At 40.2% G+C, this 16,707-nt stretch overlaps 1 protein-coding gene and 1 pseudogene across 3 annotated transcripts in view; one reads left to right on the top strand and one right to left on the bottom strand.

Annotated features, from left to right (window-relative positions):
- The window catches only part of ALG5 (ALG5 dolichyl-phosphate beta-glucosyltransferase), a 53,862-nt gene that overhangs the window by 16,622 nt on the left and 20,533 nt on the right, over window positions 1-16,707 (bottom strand). For all 3 annotated transcript variants that reach the window (XM_066381071.1, XM_066381072.1, XM_066381070.1), the window contains exons 7-8: window positions 15,830-15,889; window positions 9,303-9,454 (exon numbers count right to left, since the gene is read on the bottom strand). In XM_066381071.1, the coding sequence (XP_066237168.1) occupies window positions 9,303-9,454; window positions 15,830-15,889 (212 nt within the window). The remainder of the gene's footprint in view (window positions 1-9,302; window positions 9,455-15,829; window positions 15,890-16,707) is intronic.
- Window positions 283-2,643, top strand: LOC136403298 (small ubiquitin-related modifier 2 pseudogene; annotated as a pseudogene).

A 16,707-nucleotide genomic window follows, 5' to 3' on the forward strand; every position in this document is an offset into this window, starting at 1 on the left:
CTGGGACGTGGAAGACCTAGGTTCAAAACCCCGAGGTCACTGGCTTGAGCGCGGGCTCATCTGGTTTGAGCAAGGCTCACCAGCTTGAGCAGGGGGTCACTCGGTCTGCTGTGGCCCCCTGGTCGGGGCACATGTGGGGGGCGGTCAGTGAATAACTACGGTGCCACAACGAGGGATTGATGCTTCTCATCCCTCTCCCTTCCTGTCTGTCTGTCCTTATCTATCCCTTTCTCTCTCTATGTCAAAAAAAAGAAAAGGAAAAAAAAAAAGGGTCCACGATTGATGGTTTACAGTCACACCTTTACTGAGTTCAAGGTAGAGAATCAAGAACATTTTCAACTGATTGAGAGAGCAGATAAGACAGAACTCTGAGAGCTCTTGGACAGAATATTCTCATTCACTTTAGCATTGCTTAATTACATTCTTCTACTGCCAAAGGATCAAGGTTATCTTTTCTACTTACAGGGTTCTCAGGGCCTGTCTTTTCCTTCCCCCTTCCTCATGCTATCCTGGACAAGACAGTGTGGGTAGCTACTGAAAGTGAAGGGCCCATTTAGACTGGGCTGAAATTGAAATGCCCTTTGATTATAATTACATCCATGCATAGGCATCAGATATGTTGTCTTTTTACATACAATGTTAAAATTATCTTTAGTCTGAATTTCCAGTTCATCCTTCTTTCTACTCATGAGACAGGTTCTTTCTTAACAGTTTCTTTTCAGATGGCTCCTTGGTATAGGTCAAAACTGTTCTCTTTCAAGTTTCTCAATACTGACTCAGAAGTTTTCCCGACTCCTTCTTAATCAATTCTCTCAGCTGGCTGCTGCCTCTCACTGGCACTGAGCTTACAAGAAGCACCCCGACCTGGGCTACACTTCGTGCTCTTCCCACGGTCTCTGGAGCACGTGAGCCCTTCACACACTTGACACTTCCAGTGCCTGGTTTTAAAATATTAGCAAGGACAAGAAAGTGTCTAACCTCACTTCTGTTTGATTCTCAGACCCCAGACAACCTGAATTTGGGAGTTTTGTGTTCTTGGCCATACTACCACCACCATCCAAGATGCAACTATTAATAGTTTAAATCCCAAGAATTTGGATAATGCAGTATGAAAACAACTTATTAAAATAATCTTTTTCTATCCTAATAAAATATTTACTTAAGAGGATAAAAGCTTTTATAGATGTGTCCTTTGTGTTTTTAAAAGGACTATGTAAAACTGTTAACTGGAATTGTGACACTCATGAAAGAAGGAAATAATTTGAATATTAAGCCTGGTGCTTCCTCTTTAACTTTCTCCTTAACATAAAAACAAAAAATTACCTAGTGGCCTGTTAGTTCTAATGATACTCAATAATTGAACAAGATTATCATGTATTTCTCTAGGGATCTCAGCTATAGTCAGTGACTTATCAAAGACACGAAACAATACAAGAATGATGGAGGAAGAGGACTGGGGAAGCACTGATTAAAAAACTACATTTACTATGTGGATCTGGTACCTCTTGTGAAGCAGCAGCTGGAGGGCCTCCGGCACTCGACAGGGCGGATGAAAAGCCCGAGGAAGGAGTCAAGACTGAGAACAACGATCATACTAATTTGAAGGTGGCGGGGCAGGATGGTTCTGTGGTGCAGTTTAAGATTAAGAGGCATACATTCCAGTCTACCTGAATCATTACCAGCTAGAAGCAGCGGTCACTGGGACTTGGACACGAGCCGCAAAGTATAGAATGGTGACAACTCCAGTGCCATGCGGACTTTTCCTGGACTCCTGCTCCCTGTGACAGCTCCTAACAGACTGAACTGTGGTTGGGTTGCATTTCTCAGGGATTTGGCATGGTGATGGGGCCAACTTGGACTTGGTGAACATGTTAAAGACACTACTCTTTTATGGATTCTTGCTGTATTGGCCAAGAGTTTGCTTAAAGGCTTTTAATCACTGTAAAAAAAATAGAAGACTGGATAAAGAAGATGGGGCACATATACACCATGGTATACTATTCAGCTAGGAGAAATGATGACATTGGATCACTTACAGCAGAATGGTGGAATCTTGATAACATTATGCGGAGTGAAATAAGTGAATCAGAAAAAACAAGAACTGCAGGATTCCATACATTGGTGGGACATAAAAATGAGACTAAGAGACATGGACAGAAGTGTGGTGGTTACGGGGGGTGGGGGGAGGGAAGGAGGGAGAGGGGGAGGGGGAGGGGTACAAAGAAAACTGGATAGAGGGTGACGGAGGACGATCTCTCTTTGGGTGATGGGTATGCAACAGAACTAAATGACAAGATAACCTGGAAATGTTTTCTTTGAATATATGTACCCTGATTTATTGATGTCACCCCATTAAAATAAAAATTTATTTATAAAAAAAAAAAAGAGGCATACACTACTTAGTAAACTAATGAAAGCCTATTGTGAACCACAGGGTTTGTCAATGAGGCAGATCAGATTCCGATTTGATGGGCAGCCAATCAATGAAACAGACACACCTGCACAGTTGGAAATGGAGGATGAAGATACAATTGATGTGTTCCAGCAGCAGACAGGTGTCTACTAAAAAGGGAAGCTGCTACTTTACTTCAGAACTCTGTTTCTCCAGACCAAGAAGACATTCTCAATTAGAAAACTGCAATTTGGTTCCACCACATCCTGACTACTACCATATAGTTTTCTCTATTCTTTCATTTCCCCCTTCCCCATTCCTTTATTGTACATAAAGTAACTGATGTATGTGCACAAGCTTTTGTATTTTTAAAAAAACTAAATGGCCAATGGTATGTTTTGATTGACATCAAATGGAGATGGGATGGGGGGAAATACTGGTTCTGTGAAAATACCCCCTTTCTCCATTAGTGGCATGCTCATTCAGCTCTTATCTTTATATTCCAATAAGTTATTTTGCTTTCACTGTTTAACAAAAGAAAAGAACATAAGAATCCTTGCCTACCTTGTTTGACTGGAGAATTTTAATGTTTTTCATTTATCATTGTAAAACCAAGGACAATTTCATAACTTTTTTGTACGTATCTGTTACATGTAGGGCAATCTGTCTTTAAGTAGGGATAAATTACTCTAAAAGAAATGAGTCCTAGATAGTTTTCCCTTCACGTCAAGCGTCTTGTTGTTTAAATAAACTTCTTAAAAAAAATTACATTTAAAAAACCGAAAGGACAATTCACCTTCTAAACTATTTTTTTATTACATCCTTCTCCCCTTAAACATTTTAAAAGACAGAAAGTTTATTTTTTTAAAAACTACAGTTCACATCACCACACGTAAGTAAAAGACCATTGTGTTACCAAAGCAAACATTATAAGTAAAATACCAAGTACTTCTGGGTAAAACCTTATGCTGCTACAGAGAATCAGGCTGGGGTTGTTCTCCAATTGAGAAGCCTTCCTGGCTCCTGCACACTGGGAGCCACCATATTTTCTGTTGCTACTCGTTTCCTGGTGTAGCTGTCACTTCACACAGACACACTCCTGGAGGACAATGAGTGTGTCACGACTCCTTTAAACACACCGACCCTCCTGATCCTGCCTGAGAGTCCACTAAAATTAAAACAACAGTGATGGAATAAAAGCACCAGAAGAGAAGATGACAGTAATAACTTCTGAAAGCCAGAAAGAAGCTGGACCAGTGGTGCCTGGGGAAAGTGGACCAGGGCAGTGGGAGAAGCCCAGAAGCTGACCGACGGGGGCCAGAGACCCCGGGGGGTTCCGGTATGGGCACAATATGGCAGCAAGTGGGCGTGCAAACAGGAGGACTTCCTGAAATTTTCCTTTCCTCCAATTGGCTCATGCCTATGAAGCAAGAGAAGGAAGGATCCCACTTTAGTGAAAATGACTAGCCCAAAAGATGATGACAATTGGGCTTTTCCCACACAGAATGGCCCCACCGATTAATCTGTAGTGGAATCCACCAGCCAGTCGGAGGATGCCGAGGACACTCCCAGAGGATGCTTTTGATGAGCCTTCCTAGTGCCATTTGAAAGATATCTGAGAATAGACTTTGAGGATTAAAAACATTAGAGGACAGCAATGCAGGGAGAATACAAAGCATCAAAGTTTTAAATGACACATTAAGTGGTGGAAGATATTATTGTCGTGAAACAATAAGTTTTAAAAAATGAACACTGGAAAACAAAAGTAATAGGAAGTTAAAATTTTGACAGCAGAAATAAAAATGTAAGAGGAGGACTGAATGGCAAAATTGAAATCTCTAAAGACGAAAAGGAGAAAAAATGTAATTACAGAATCAGTAAGGAGGTTCTGTTTTATGAGAAAGAACAGAAAAGAGATTGTCAAACAAATCAGAGGACATGCCTGACCAGTGGTGGCAGTGGGTAGAGACGCTGAGGTCTCAGGTTTGAAACCCCGAGGTCACCGGCTTGAGCATGGGATCACAAGACATGATCCCAAGGTTGCTGGCTTGAGCAAAGGGTCACTGGTTATGCTTGAGCCCCCTGGTCAAAGCACGTATGAGAAGCACCCAATGAACAACCGACTAAAGTGATGCAACTATGAGTTGATGCTTCTCATCTTTCTCCTTCCCCCAGCCCTGACTCTCTTTCTTTTGAAAAAGAAACAAACTAATTAATTAATTAATGGACATGTCTCAGAACTAAAGGAAGTGGAGTTTCCAGATTTAGATGGCCTATTGAGAACTCGACAAAACACGTGAGAAACAGTTCTTGAATCATGGTATTTCAACACGGGAGAAAAAGCTTCCAAAGGCAGGGTGTGTGTGGGTGACCAAAGTACCATAGACAAAGATCACTCGGGGTTCAGGTTAACTACAGCACTGAACTTGTCCACAAAAAACACTGATTTCCAACTAGAATTGTTTTCCTCCAGATAACTATTAAATGTGAAAGCAGAATGAAGATACATGCAGTGTCGCTGAGTTCCCTTCTCGTGTTTCCGTGACTTGACCAAGGCTGAGCTTCCCTGAACCCGGAGCAGACACCAAGAAGATGGAGGGAGCCCTGTCTACAGGGCCAGGGAACAGGGAGTGGGAGCATAGTGAGAAGTCTCCAAGAAAAAGGTGAAACTGCAGAATCTTTAACTTTTTTTTTTTTTTTTTTTTTTCATTTTAGAAAGGGGGGGTGGAGAGAGAGGAGAGAGAGAAGGGGGGGAGGAGCAGGAAGCATCAACTCCCATATGTGCCTTGACCAGGCAAGCCCAGGGTTTTTTTGAACCGGCGACCTCAGCATTTCCAGGTCGACGCTTTATCCACTGCACCACCACAGGTCAGGCCGAAACTGCAGAATCTGACGTGTCAGGACATATGGAGAATTTATACTTCTGATGAACTATATAAAAACTCCAGATAGTTATCTTTAGAAAAACAAAAAGTACTACAAAAAAGGTAATGTTCATATTACATTCTGTGGCTCAAATGTAAATATTTTTACACAGCTGCAACAATCAATACTGGCCTAACCGACAATTATTTCAAAACTCTATTAGGAGAGTAGGTGTAGAGCAGGGGTCCCCAAACTTTTTACACAGGGGGCCATTTCACTGTCCCTCAGACCGTTGGAGGGCCGCCACATACTGACCACCAGTGAAAGAGGTGCCCCTTCTGGAAGTGCAGTGGGGGCGGATAAATGGCCTCAGGGGGCCGCATGCTGCCCATGGGCCGTAGTTTGGGGACGCCTGGTGTAGAGGATATACAGAAGTTTAAGAGAACTAAGTACATATCCATCGATTTCCTATTTTGAAAAGTTATTATCTAAACTGAAAAATGGAGACATAGCTGTGCAGACTCATTTTGAATATGAAAGCAAATACCACAAAAAACCAGTAAAGACTGTAAAGTGGCTAGAGTCAGAGTAGGAATTGGGGAAGGAGGGACATGGGGCTAGAGACAATATTTCTTGTCATAAGTGTTATGGAACTGACTTTAAATTACAAACACATGTAACTTATTTAAAATAGAAAGTATTCGCCAGCAGAAATTCAAATAATTTATTTCAAAGAATTCTGTTTTAAAATTACTCAAGAATTGGGTCAAATTATACCTTTAATGTTCAACAGAAAGGATTTAGGTGAGGCACCATTGTGAGGATGGACATTATGTACTAGAGCCGGCAAAAAGTAGGTTTATAGTTGTAATACAAATAAATAAACCCAAGTCTGTAATTCTGAATAAGGGATGTCTACTGTCTTTTTACTTCTAAGACCTAGAAACTCTACTTGACTTGGATTTTTTCAAAGAGATGAAAAAAATTTCAATGAGTCTTTAGAACAAATCCTTTAAAAAAACAAGTCCAAGGTGACACATGGAAATAAGCAGATGCACAATTTGGATTCTGTAACTTATGCTGCATTAAAAAGTCTTTTCTTTTTTTCTGAGAGGCAGTGAGAGAAAGACAGGAACATTGAGCTGCTCCTGCGTGGGCCCTGACTGGGGACTGAATCAGGAACGTCTGTGCTCCAGGACGACACTCCAACCAACCAAGCTATCCGGCCAGGGCTTAATTTTTTTTTTTAATTGATTAATTTTAGAGAGCCAGAGAGAGGAAGGGAGAGAGAGGAAGGGAGAAAGAAGGGAAGGGGAAGGAAAGCATTCATCTGTTGTTCTACTCAGTCATGCATTCTTTGGTTGCTTCCACATGTGCCCTGACTAGGAATCAAACCTGCAACCATGTCATTTTGGGATGACGCACTTAACCGACTGAGCCAGCAGATCTGGGCAAAAATATCTTTCTTCAGTCTTTCCTGACTTAAAAACTGCATGGGAAGAGATGTTTAAATGACCACTACTGATGAAGCATGACTATGGTGCGGGGTACACTGCTCACCAAACCGATACGTGCGCACCTGCTGGATCCCCTTTACAGATGCAGAATAAATGCAACTGGGCCTTGCAGAGAAACCCGAGAGGCCAAGATTTTAAGTCAGGTCAGTACTACGTCAACCAAGTCCAAAATAAATAACTTAAAAAGCATGTACGTGAACATAACATTAAAGAAGAAAAAAATTTAAATGTTAACTAAAAAGAGTCACAGATGTCCTAGAACTGGGTCTGCTGCCCAGTGCAGCAGCCTCTAGCTGCACACGGCCGCGGGCACTGCAGCTGGGCCTGCTGCCCAGTGCAGCAGCCTCTAGCTGCACACGGCCGCGGGCACTGCAGCTGGGCCTGCTGCCCAGTGCAGCAGCCGCTAGCTGCACACGGCCAAGGGCACTGCAGCTGTGTCTAGTCTGAATGGAGACATATGATGATTTGAAGATAGTACAAAGAATGTTAAATATCTCAATAATTTTTCACACTGAGTACATACTGAAATATTTTTATATAAAGTATATTATTAAATTTCTCACCTTTCCTTTCATTTTTAATGTGACTTTCTAGAAAATTTAAAATTACATATATGGCTTGCATTTGTGTCTCATATTTGTATCAGCCAAAGCTGCCGTAGAAAAATCCTGCTGAGGAATCTTCATGATTTTTATGTTATCAGGCCAAACCCTCATGATTTCCATTTGTAAATCCTTCCTTTCAGACAAGGGAACCTCATTCTCTGACTCTAGTTCTGCGTAGAACAGCTGACTGAGAAATATCTCATGCAGAGGGAGGGCTTTACCTCCCAAGTGGCTTCTTAAGTCAGATTCTGACTTTACAGTTCATTAACTATCAGTATGTTTTATTCTTCAACATAACAGAAACATGTATTTTAATTTGAAGACCAAGTATAAATTACTTACAAATTTAAAACCTAGCTAGAAATTTTTAAAAACATGTATAAATGGTCGTTTGAATTCTGAAACTGTAGTTTCTGTAAAGTTTTTTTGGGGAGATACAGGGTATCTATCTCTAGGGAATTAACAGATCTTTGCAATCTGGCTGCACAGAAGTTGAGGAATTACAGAAAGGAACACCTCCTGGAATAATGACGCAGATTACACATGAACAGAATTCACACAGAACCCCTGATGACACGAAGTATGAATTCTCCCAATATTACTATCTACAATGTGCCAGGCACTCTATGGGACGTAGAATATACTCATTAAAATTCATATGGGATCTAGCTCCAGTGCAGCTTATGTTTTAACAGAAAAAGAAACATCACACGGGAAAAAACTACGTATAGGACAGGTGCTACAAAGAAAGGTTCAGGGTAGCGCATCTGATCTAGTTTGGAGATTAAGGGCCACGTGATCTCAAGGCTAAGATGAAAAGGAGGGGGTACTGAGAAGTCTCGGCATGTGAATACTTTTTAAGTTTTGAAAAGAGCCCTTGGGCCACAGCATAGGAAACGATGACATCCTGGGTGGTGGTGGTGAACATGAAGAGAAACGGAGGAACTTAACAGTTCAAGTCCACAGGCCCTGGTTGCGCACTGGAGGTGTGGAAGGGCCATGGGGAATGTTGGAGCCGAGGCCAAGATTTCAGGTTTCTGTGTGACTGTGCCATTCATCAAGTAGGTGGAGAGCTGCAGCGAGGTCAGGGATGAGGACATGCAGAGGGAACAGAAAATATTCAGACAAAGGGCTCAGAAATATTGGGCACTGCTGATGGGTTCATTAAGACAAAATGGTCACAGGAAACAAGGCCACTGGGTTTAATCACATGAAGGGAACCCTATGTTTAGATAGAAGGATGAGGGAAAATCTGTATTAAGGGAGGGTGACGAGTAAGTATGACATGAGAGAATGGTGAAGAGAAATGGGAATACAGACACTCAAGGAATGTCAGCTACGGAAGGATGAGGGCTGGAACTGGAAGTTTGAGGGATGTCAGTAAAGAGGGTTTTTAACAGTAGAAGACATTTAAACTTGTTTTAAACACTGATGGAAAGGATGTGGTTGAGGGGAAGAGGCTGAATGTTTAAGAGAGAAAATAAGCCCAAGGATTAGGTCCTTAGAAGGTGGAAGGGGCGCAGAGGTCAAAGGACTGGTCACAGGCAGGAGAGAAGGTAGCTTGTGTCAAAGGAAGGAAAGGAAAAAACAGGTGCCTTCTTCTGCTTTGACATTTCTGAGCTTTTTCTCTTTTCTCGAAGAAAAGAAAACAGAAAGCTTTAAGGACATAGGATGTTTTCAGGCCTCTTGATTTATACTCTCTATAATTAAAGTGAATTCATAACTTCATGCCCTTTGTTTGGTTTGAGATTTTCAAACTAAGACCCAACCCAGTAAAAGTATAGAAGCACAGATTAAGTTTACACAAACGTCAGTTTTCTTAGAACCTGGACGTTCATCATGAGAATCCAGGGCTGCTTCTCATTCCCTGGAGTAGCTGCCGTGTGATGAGATACACGAGACACAGCCCCGTTAGAAACCTACCATCGCTCAATGTGCAGTGATGAAAACGTCCGTGAAGCAGCTTCTCGGGTTAGTAGTTTGAACCCACACTGTGTGTCCCGGATTCCTTTGACACAAAGGAACCACACCAGGAAGTGGAATCCATACATGAGAAGAGTACGGAAGTAAGAACGCTGAAACAAAGACAATGAAAATGACTTTTCCGTTTTATCTATAAAGGAGACAGTGACAACACCTGGCTGTACACAACTACAATTAGCATTGCATCGGCCAGTAGATCTTACACATGAACACGACTGCTCCATCAGTTTCCCTGGCAAAGGATGCCTCAGACACCGTGAAGACACTGTCTGTGGTAATAAAGGGGCTGAGGAGCTGAAGAAGTAGTTCCTCTGGAGGCTGAGTCACAGAAGAACCACCGTACCTGAGAGGGCAGAGCTGGGATTCACCAGAAGCACAGCTAGCAGTCGGGGCTGCGATGAGCAAAGAGAACATCTTGTTCACCTATACAGTTTGTGCCTCTGCCCTAAATATACTTCAGTTTCAAAAAGAGGCAAGAACTACCAGAGTATCTTAAAAAACTCCAAAAAAGTAAGATTTGAACCTGAAGTTCAATACCAGGCTAATAAAAATATTGATAGAAGAGGTACACGGCCTAGCGTGCAGAGGACCCAGGTTCGATTCCCGGCCAGGGCACATAGGAGAAGCACCCATTTGCTTCTCCACCCCTCCGCCGCACTTTCCTCTCTGTCTCTCTCTTCCCCTCCCGCAGCCAAAGCTCCATTGGAGCAAAGATGGCCCGGGCGCTGGGGATGGCTCTGTGGCCTCTGCCTCAGGCGCTGGAGTGGCTCTGGTCGCAACATGGCGACGCCCAGGATGGGCAGAGCATCGCCCCCTGGTGGGCAGAGCGTCATCGCCCCTGGTGGGCAGAGCATCGCCCCTGGTGGGCGTGCCGGGTGGATCCCGGTCGGGCGCATGCGGGAGTCTGTCTGACTGTCTCTCCCTGTTTCCAGCTTCAGAAAAATAAAAAAAAAAAAAAAAAAAAAAAAAAAAAAAGAAGAGGTACAGCATGGTATAAAAGTTATAGACTAAAAAGGAATTTGAAATAAAACCCAGTTTAGGTATCTGATTAAATACATTTTAACAACTAAGTTCTTTAATACTTTAGATACTAAACTTAAGTCATCTCATCTTTAACCCTATCTGAGTATTCACTATTGTTATTAGTAATTTTATTATTCATAGCAACAGGACATAATATTCCATTATTCATTAAACACTGAAAACTTGAAAACATAATAATAGATCCTTAATTATAATTGCATTCAAGACTTTCATATTTGGGACTAAAAAAAGATACGATCTCTTAAAATTCTCTGTTAAGGTTAACAGATCCATGGAATACATGCATAACATATTCACATAAACAACTTATTGCGAGTCTATGTAGACTCGTTAACACCTCATACTAGTATATAAAGTTTCCTTCTTCCTTTTCATTTTTGTTTCTCATAATTGCAATCTTCAGTATCACTGTTCATTCACATAGCTTTTTCTATCATCACTGAACAGACCATGACTTGTTTATAACATGATATAAGTAGAATAAAAACCACTGAACTAAGAGACCTATATTTAAGTCCTGGTTCCATGAATAAAATTAGGGTGACCTTGAGCAAATTACTTCCATTCACTAAGTCTCACTTTCCTCATCTGAAAAGGGAGTGTAAATGCCTACTTTAGAAAATCATTATAAGGATTAAATGAGGTAATGTTAAAAAGCCTTTAGCCAAGTTTTTGAAAGGAAGTTACGGGAACTCAATAAATGTTTTTAATAAAGAAAGCTTGAAGGCTCACTTTAACCTTCTGACCAGTTTCACTTGTGTACTAAACAGGGCAAGAAGGGAAGGAAGAATAAAATATGCATCTGTAAGCTATGCAAAACGAACTTTTTTTTTTTTTTTTTTTTTTGTATTTTTCTGAAGCTGGAAACGGGGAGATACAGTCAGACAGACTCCTGCATGTGCCCAACCGGGATCCACCCGGCACGCCCACCAGGGGCGACGCTCTGCCCACCAGGGGGCGATGCTCTGCCCCTCTGGGGCATTGCTCTGTTGTGACCAGAGCCACTCTAGCGCCTGGGGCAGAGGCCAAGGAGCCATCCCCAGCGCCCGGGCCATCTTTGCTCCAATGGAGCCTTGGCTGCGGGAGGGGAAGAGAGAGACAGAGAGGAAGAGGGGGGGGAGGGGTGGAGAAGCAAATGGGCGCTTCTCCTATGTGCCCTGGCCGGGAATCGAACCCGGGTCCCCCGCACGCCAGGCCGACGCTCTACCGCTGAGCCAACTGGCCAGGGCCAAAAAACGAACTTTTTAAAAGGATCTAACACTTCTCATTTTTGACCTAGAATCACTAGTTATGTTTTGATGTCAATAAGTTTTACCTCAAAGTAATTAAGGCAGAAACCTCATCTTAAAATACTTTGGAAATATCACAACAGCTTGCTCAGTGCCTTCCGTATAAAATACCTCCAAGACATACTGGTTGACTGATTAAACCTCCAAAAGAGCATTTACACTTATGAAAGAAAAAAATAGAAATTCAAAGATAGAAAAATAAAAATTAAAAGGTAGAAAAATAATAGCTATAAGCCATTCTTCTTGAATAATTTTTTAATGTGATGTAGGTGAGCTTATAAATTATAAAATAAAAATATTTATGACTGCTTTTGCTTGGATGTGAATAGAAGATTTTAGTTTGTTTTAGGATAATGTCCATTTTTTTAAATTTAGAAACGTGAAGTTCCCATGAATTCTTTAAATTTGATTTGTTGCACATTTAAATGCACAAAATAAACTGTAAGGAAGAGCATCTTCTTTAATTTTAAAACTTGGAAAAATATCTTTAATTTAGAATACATCTGAAGATATAGAAGAGGCTTAGCTAAATAAAGCTAATAAAATCATAGAAGAGCATTTATGAACTTCTGGAAGAAAAGACTGAAAGACATGAGGAAAAAGACATTCACTACTTCAGTATTAACAATAATCTCTCTAATGTTTTATAAAATATAAACAAGATATTCAACTGAAATGTAAAGCTGACTGGTAATTTCAATACCTTAAAAGTAAAAAATTAAAGGAGGTCCCAAGACTTAAGCAAAGACTCTTCAAAGAAAATCTAAAGACATCAAATAGTAATGGATTCTATTTTGAGACTTTTAAAGCTGATAAACTCAAGAACACCCAAACAATAGAAACATCACTGTTATAGCTGTTGTACAGTATGGACGGGAACACAAATACAGGTAAGGGTGCTAATAGACTCCGTTAGTGCCGGATCATGTTTGTCTTGCAAGAGCAGTACAACACATAGTAGGGTTAACTAAGACTATGTATAAAGATAAGTTTGAAAACTATGCAATTAAGTGAAGTCACTGTTTATTATCTTGACTATTCTTTTATAGCTTCTTCACTATCTACCACACAAAGGTTTATATTACCTATAGAGCATTAAGGGAAAGAAATGAGTGGCTCAGAAAGGGAAGGCCATGCTGCAGTTCCCTGGACATTTGACAGAAGGACATTTTGCTTCTGGGAAAGGAGGACTTCAATAAAACAGGTGCAGTTCTATAAGCTTATCTGGACTTGAGCCACAAGCCCACATAGCAGCAGTTGTACACAGCATCTGCAGTACACAACTTCTGATCTTTAGTCAGGGGATCAGTCTATCCTTTCTTTTTATAGAGTAGTAGCCAATTCTGTGGGTTCCAAAAGTACTAACTCAATCACTTAATTTTAGAGATGGAGGAATGAATGGATGGATGGATGATAAGATGAATTATAAGCATACAGACCCTGGGGTAGAGCTCTTGATGTCTGGCTAAAACCAATATTGGGTAAATTAGATTTAAAAATAGCAGTCTCATTTAAATTCAAAGTTTTCAACTAATGGAAATTCTAAGTGAAAATAATTTATAGCATTAAAAACAAAACCAGAAACATAAATCCTTTATATGACCACCACCAACAAATACTGCTCCCAACTATCTCTTGCCTTGATGACTTCAGTAGTTTCCTAATTACTGCTTCCTATTTCTCCAATCTAACTTTATCCTTTAACAAGTAGATTCTTTTAATCCTACATTTATTAAAAAAAAAGTTTACTCACAAAACCAATTAAATTAGTCTATTTTCACTGTATTTGTTTGCATACATATTTTTATATAAATAATTATATTTTATTTACAATATCATATTGTTTCTTTTTAATACAACTTACTATTTTAGGTATTTTCCCATGTTAGATATTTTCTATTTTCATTTTTTTTATTGTCTGCATGACATTTCAACCAGGGGGAAATATCTATATTGAAAGTGTTAGAACTTAGATTTTATAGTTTCTAATATTTTATAATTATAATGTGCTGAACATCTTGGACATATATTTTTATCTCTCATGTATCTATAGTGATGAAGTTGGACTAGCTAATCTCTAAACTTTTTAAGTTTTAAATTTCTAGAAGTATAATATTTTCTAGTTAAATAGATTAATCCTTTTCAAATACCAATGAAAGTCCACAGGGATAAGGAATATTGAACTAGATGCTGAAGATGTTAGAATAATATATTTCTTAAAAAAAAGAATAATCTAGATTTCCACATTAAACATAATCCTTAAGGGTTTCTATGACTTTCGCATCAGTTTACCTTGAAAAAAAACACCGAGAATTTCTTAGGGTCTTATTTCAGACTCATTGAGGGAAAGGTTCAAACACTTATTTTGGTGGTTCTCAAACTCTGGCATGCATAAGTATAATCAGGGAAATTGTTAAAAAGGTGGACTCATGGTCCCGTGGCTAGAATCTGATTTAGAATATGTGGGATCAACCTAGAAATACGCATTTAAAAAAGAAACTTCTGCCCTGGCTAAGTAGCTCAGTTGGCTAGAGTATTGTCCTGATACTCTAAGGTTGAGGGTTTGATCCCTCATCAGGGCACCAAGTTAACCAATGAATGCATACATAAGTGGAACAACAGGTCAATGTTTCACTCTCTCAAACCAACAAAAAAAGAAAAAAAAAAGTCCCCAGAGAATTTTGACCCTGCATTGAAAAATACAGCTTGATTTTTGGCCCTGGACTCAGTGGTAGAGCATTGGTCCGGTGTGTGGAAGTCCCGGGTTCGATTCCTGGCCAGGGCACACAGGAGAAGCGCCCATCTGCTTCTTCACCCTTCCCCTTCTCCTTTCTCTCTCTTTCTCTCTCTTCCTCTCCCGCAGCCAAGGCTCCATTGGAGCAAAGTTGGCCCGGGCGCTGAGGATGGCTCCATGGCCTCCAACTCAGGCACTAGAATGACTTTGGTTGCAACAGAGCAACGGCCCAGATGGGCAGAGAATCAACCCCTAGTGGGCATGCCGGGGGGAATCCCGGTCAGGCGCATGTGGGTCTGCCTGCCTCCCCGCTTCTTACCTGAGGAAAAAAAAAAAAAGAAATACAGCTTGATTTTTCATCTACTTGACCATTATAATACAGGAACTATTAAAAATATAATGAACAATTACTGGATTTGATACACTAGGCCTACATTTTTTAAGTGAAAAAATAATAAAATATTAAAAATTGCCTAATCACTACATTGTACACCTGACACTAATAATGTTGTGTCAATGGTAATTAAAAAATAAAAAAAAATTTAAGCTCCCAAAACATTGCATAGAATAATTCCTTAATATTTATTCATTCAAGTCATTCCAGATTTTCTAGCCTATTCTATAAATTACAAAATGAAGAACTTAATGTCTTCAGTATTTTTTTAATATGATAAAAAGGCAAGTGTTTTCCTAAGAGGAATAAAATAAAAAAATGTAAATTTTGAATGAAACCCAAAATATAGTATTTAAGGATGCCAATATGGAAAAACTAAAGGCAAGCTGATAGGTTCAAAGTGTGTAATTTAAAAAAGTTTGCCTTATATTATAACTGAATGAGGAGTCCGTCCTTGTGTCTTAAAAGAAACATCAGCCTGACCTGTGGTGGTGCAGTAAAGTGTCCGCCTGGAATGCTGAGGTCACTGGTTTGAAACACCGAGGGGTTGCCGGCTTGAGGGGGTCGGGAAGAATCGCCCACACAATCCCAAAGGTCTCCAGCTTGAGCCCAAAGGTTGCTGGCTTGAGCGTAAAAAAAGATGCTGGCTCAGCTTGACCCCCTCTGGTCCCCAGTCAAGGCATGTAGAAGAATCAATCAATGCATGAGAGTGAAGCATACAAGTTGCTGCTTCTCCCACTGCCTGTCTCCCAGCACCCTTCTCTCTCAAAAACAACCAAGAAGAGCTACTTGCATCTGAACTCAAAGTAAAGTAGCATTCTTCTTGTCCTCATTTAAAAAACAAATCCATTCCTAAAACTGCCAGTACTTTATTACCTTTGCAAAATAAAATTTCTTTTCTTTTGAGAGGAACCTGCTTTAATGACTAAGTATGAAAGTTTACTTTGTGCCAACATATATGTGAAAGGGAAGAGGTTCTGCTATCCTCAGTTAACTGAAGCCGCACCTGGGCAATGGACTCTTCCTGCAAATGAGCTCGGGATCCACACGCAATGGCCATCTGATCCTGAGAAAAAAACAAATATGTTTCAGTATTTAAATATCATTAATAACATATTTATTTTCAAAGTAAGCATCTCATTTTTTAGACACCAACTTTTTGAATAAGTAACAAATATATTTAAAGGTTTAGCAGGAGTTCAGAATATGTACAGCTTCAAGAAGCCTAATTGTACTTACTAAGAGGATACTAGTAAGGGCTAAATGTAAGGGTTATGTATTACTTCCAAATTCATATATATTTTTTTCCTGATTAAAAATACTATGTTTAAGCCCTGGCCGCTTAGCTCAGTGGTAGAGTGTCGGCCCGGCATGTGGAAGTCCTGGGTTCAATTCCTGGCCTGGGCTCACAGGAGAAGCGCCCATCTACTTCTCCACCTTCCCCCCCTTTTCTTTCTATTTATTTCTCCCTTCCCTTCCCGTAAACAAGGCTCTATTAAAGCAAAAGTTGGCCCGGGCACTGAGGATGGCTCCATGGCCTCACCTCAGGTGCTAGAATGGCTCTGGTTACAACAGAGCAACGCCCCAGATGGGAAGAGCATCGGCCCCTACTGGGCATGTCGGGTGGACCCCGGTTAGACACATGCGGGAGTCTGTCTCTCAGCCTCCCAGCTTCTCACTTCAGAAAAATACAAAAAAAAAATAATAAAAAATACTATGTTAATATAATTATAAAGAAAAATGAGTAGTATTAGGAGTTATCTATAGAATATGTAATTTTATTTTTATACAGTATTTTATCCTTCATATATATATGTACATACATATAGACAATAATCAAAAGTTACAATGGAAGAAAAAACAGCATTTACACCATCAATAAAG

Source organism: Saccopteryx leptura, chromosome 4 (genome assembly GCF_036850995.1).
Source record: "Saccopteryx leptura isolate mSacLep1 chromosome 4, mSacLep1_pri_phased_curated, whole genome shotgun sequence".
Lineage (NCBI taxonomy): Eukaryota > Metazoa > Chordata > Mammalia > Chiroptera > Emballonuridae > Saccopteryx > Saccopteryx leptura.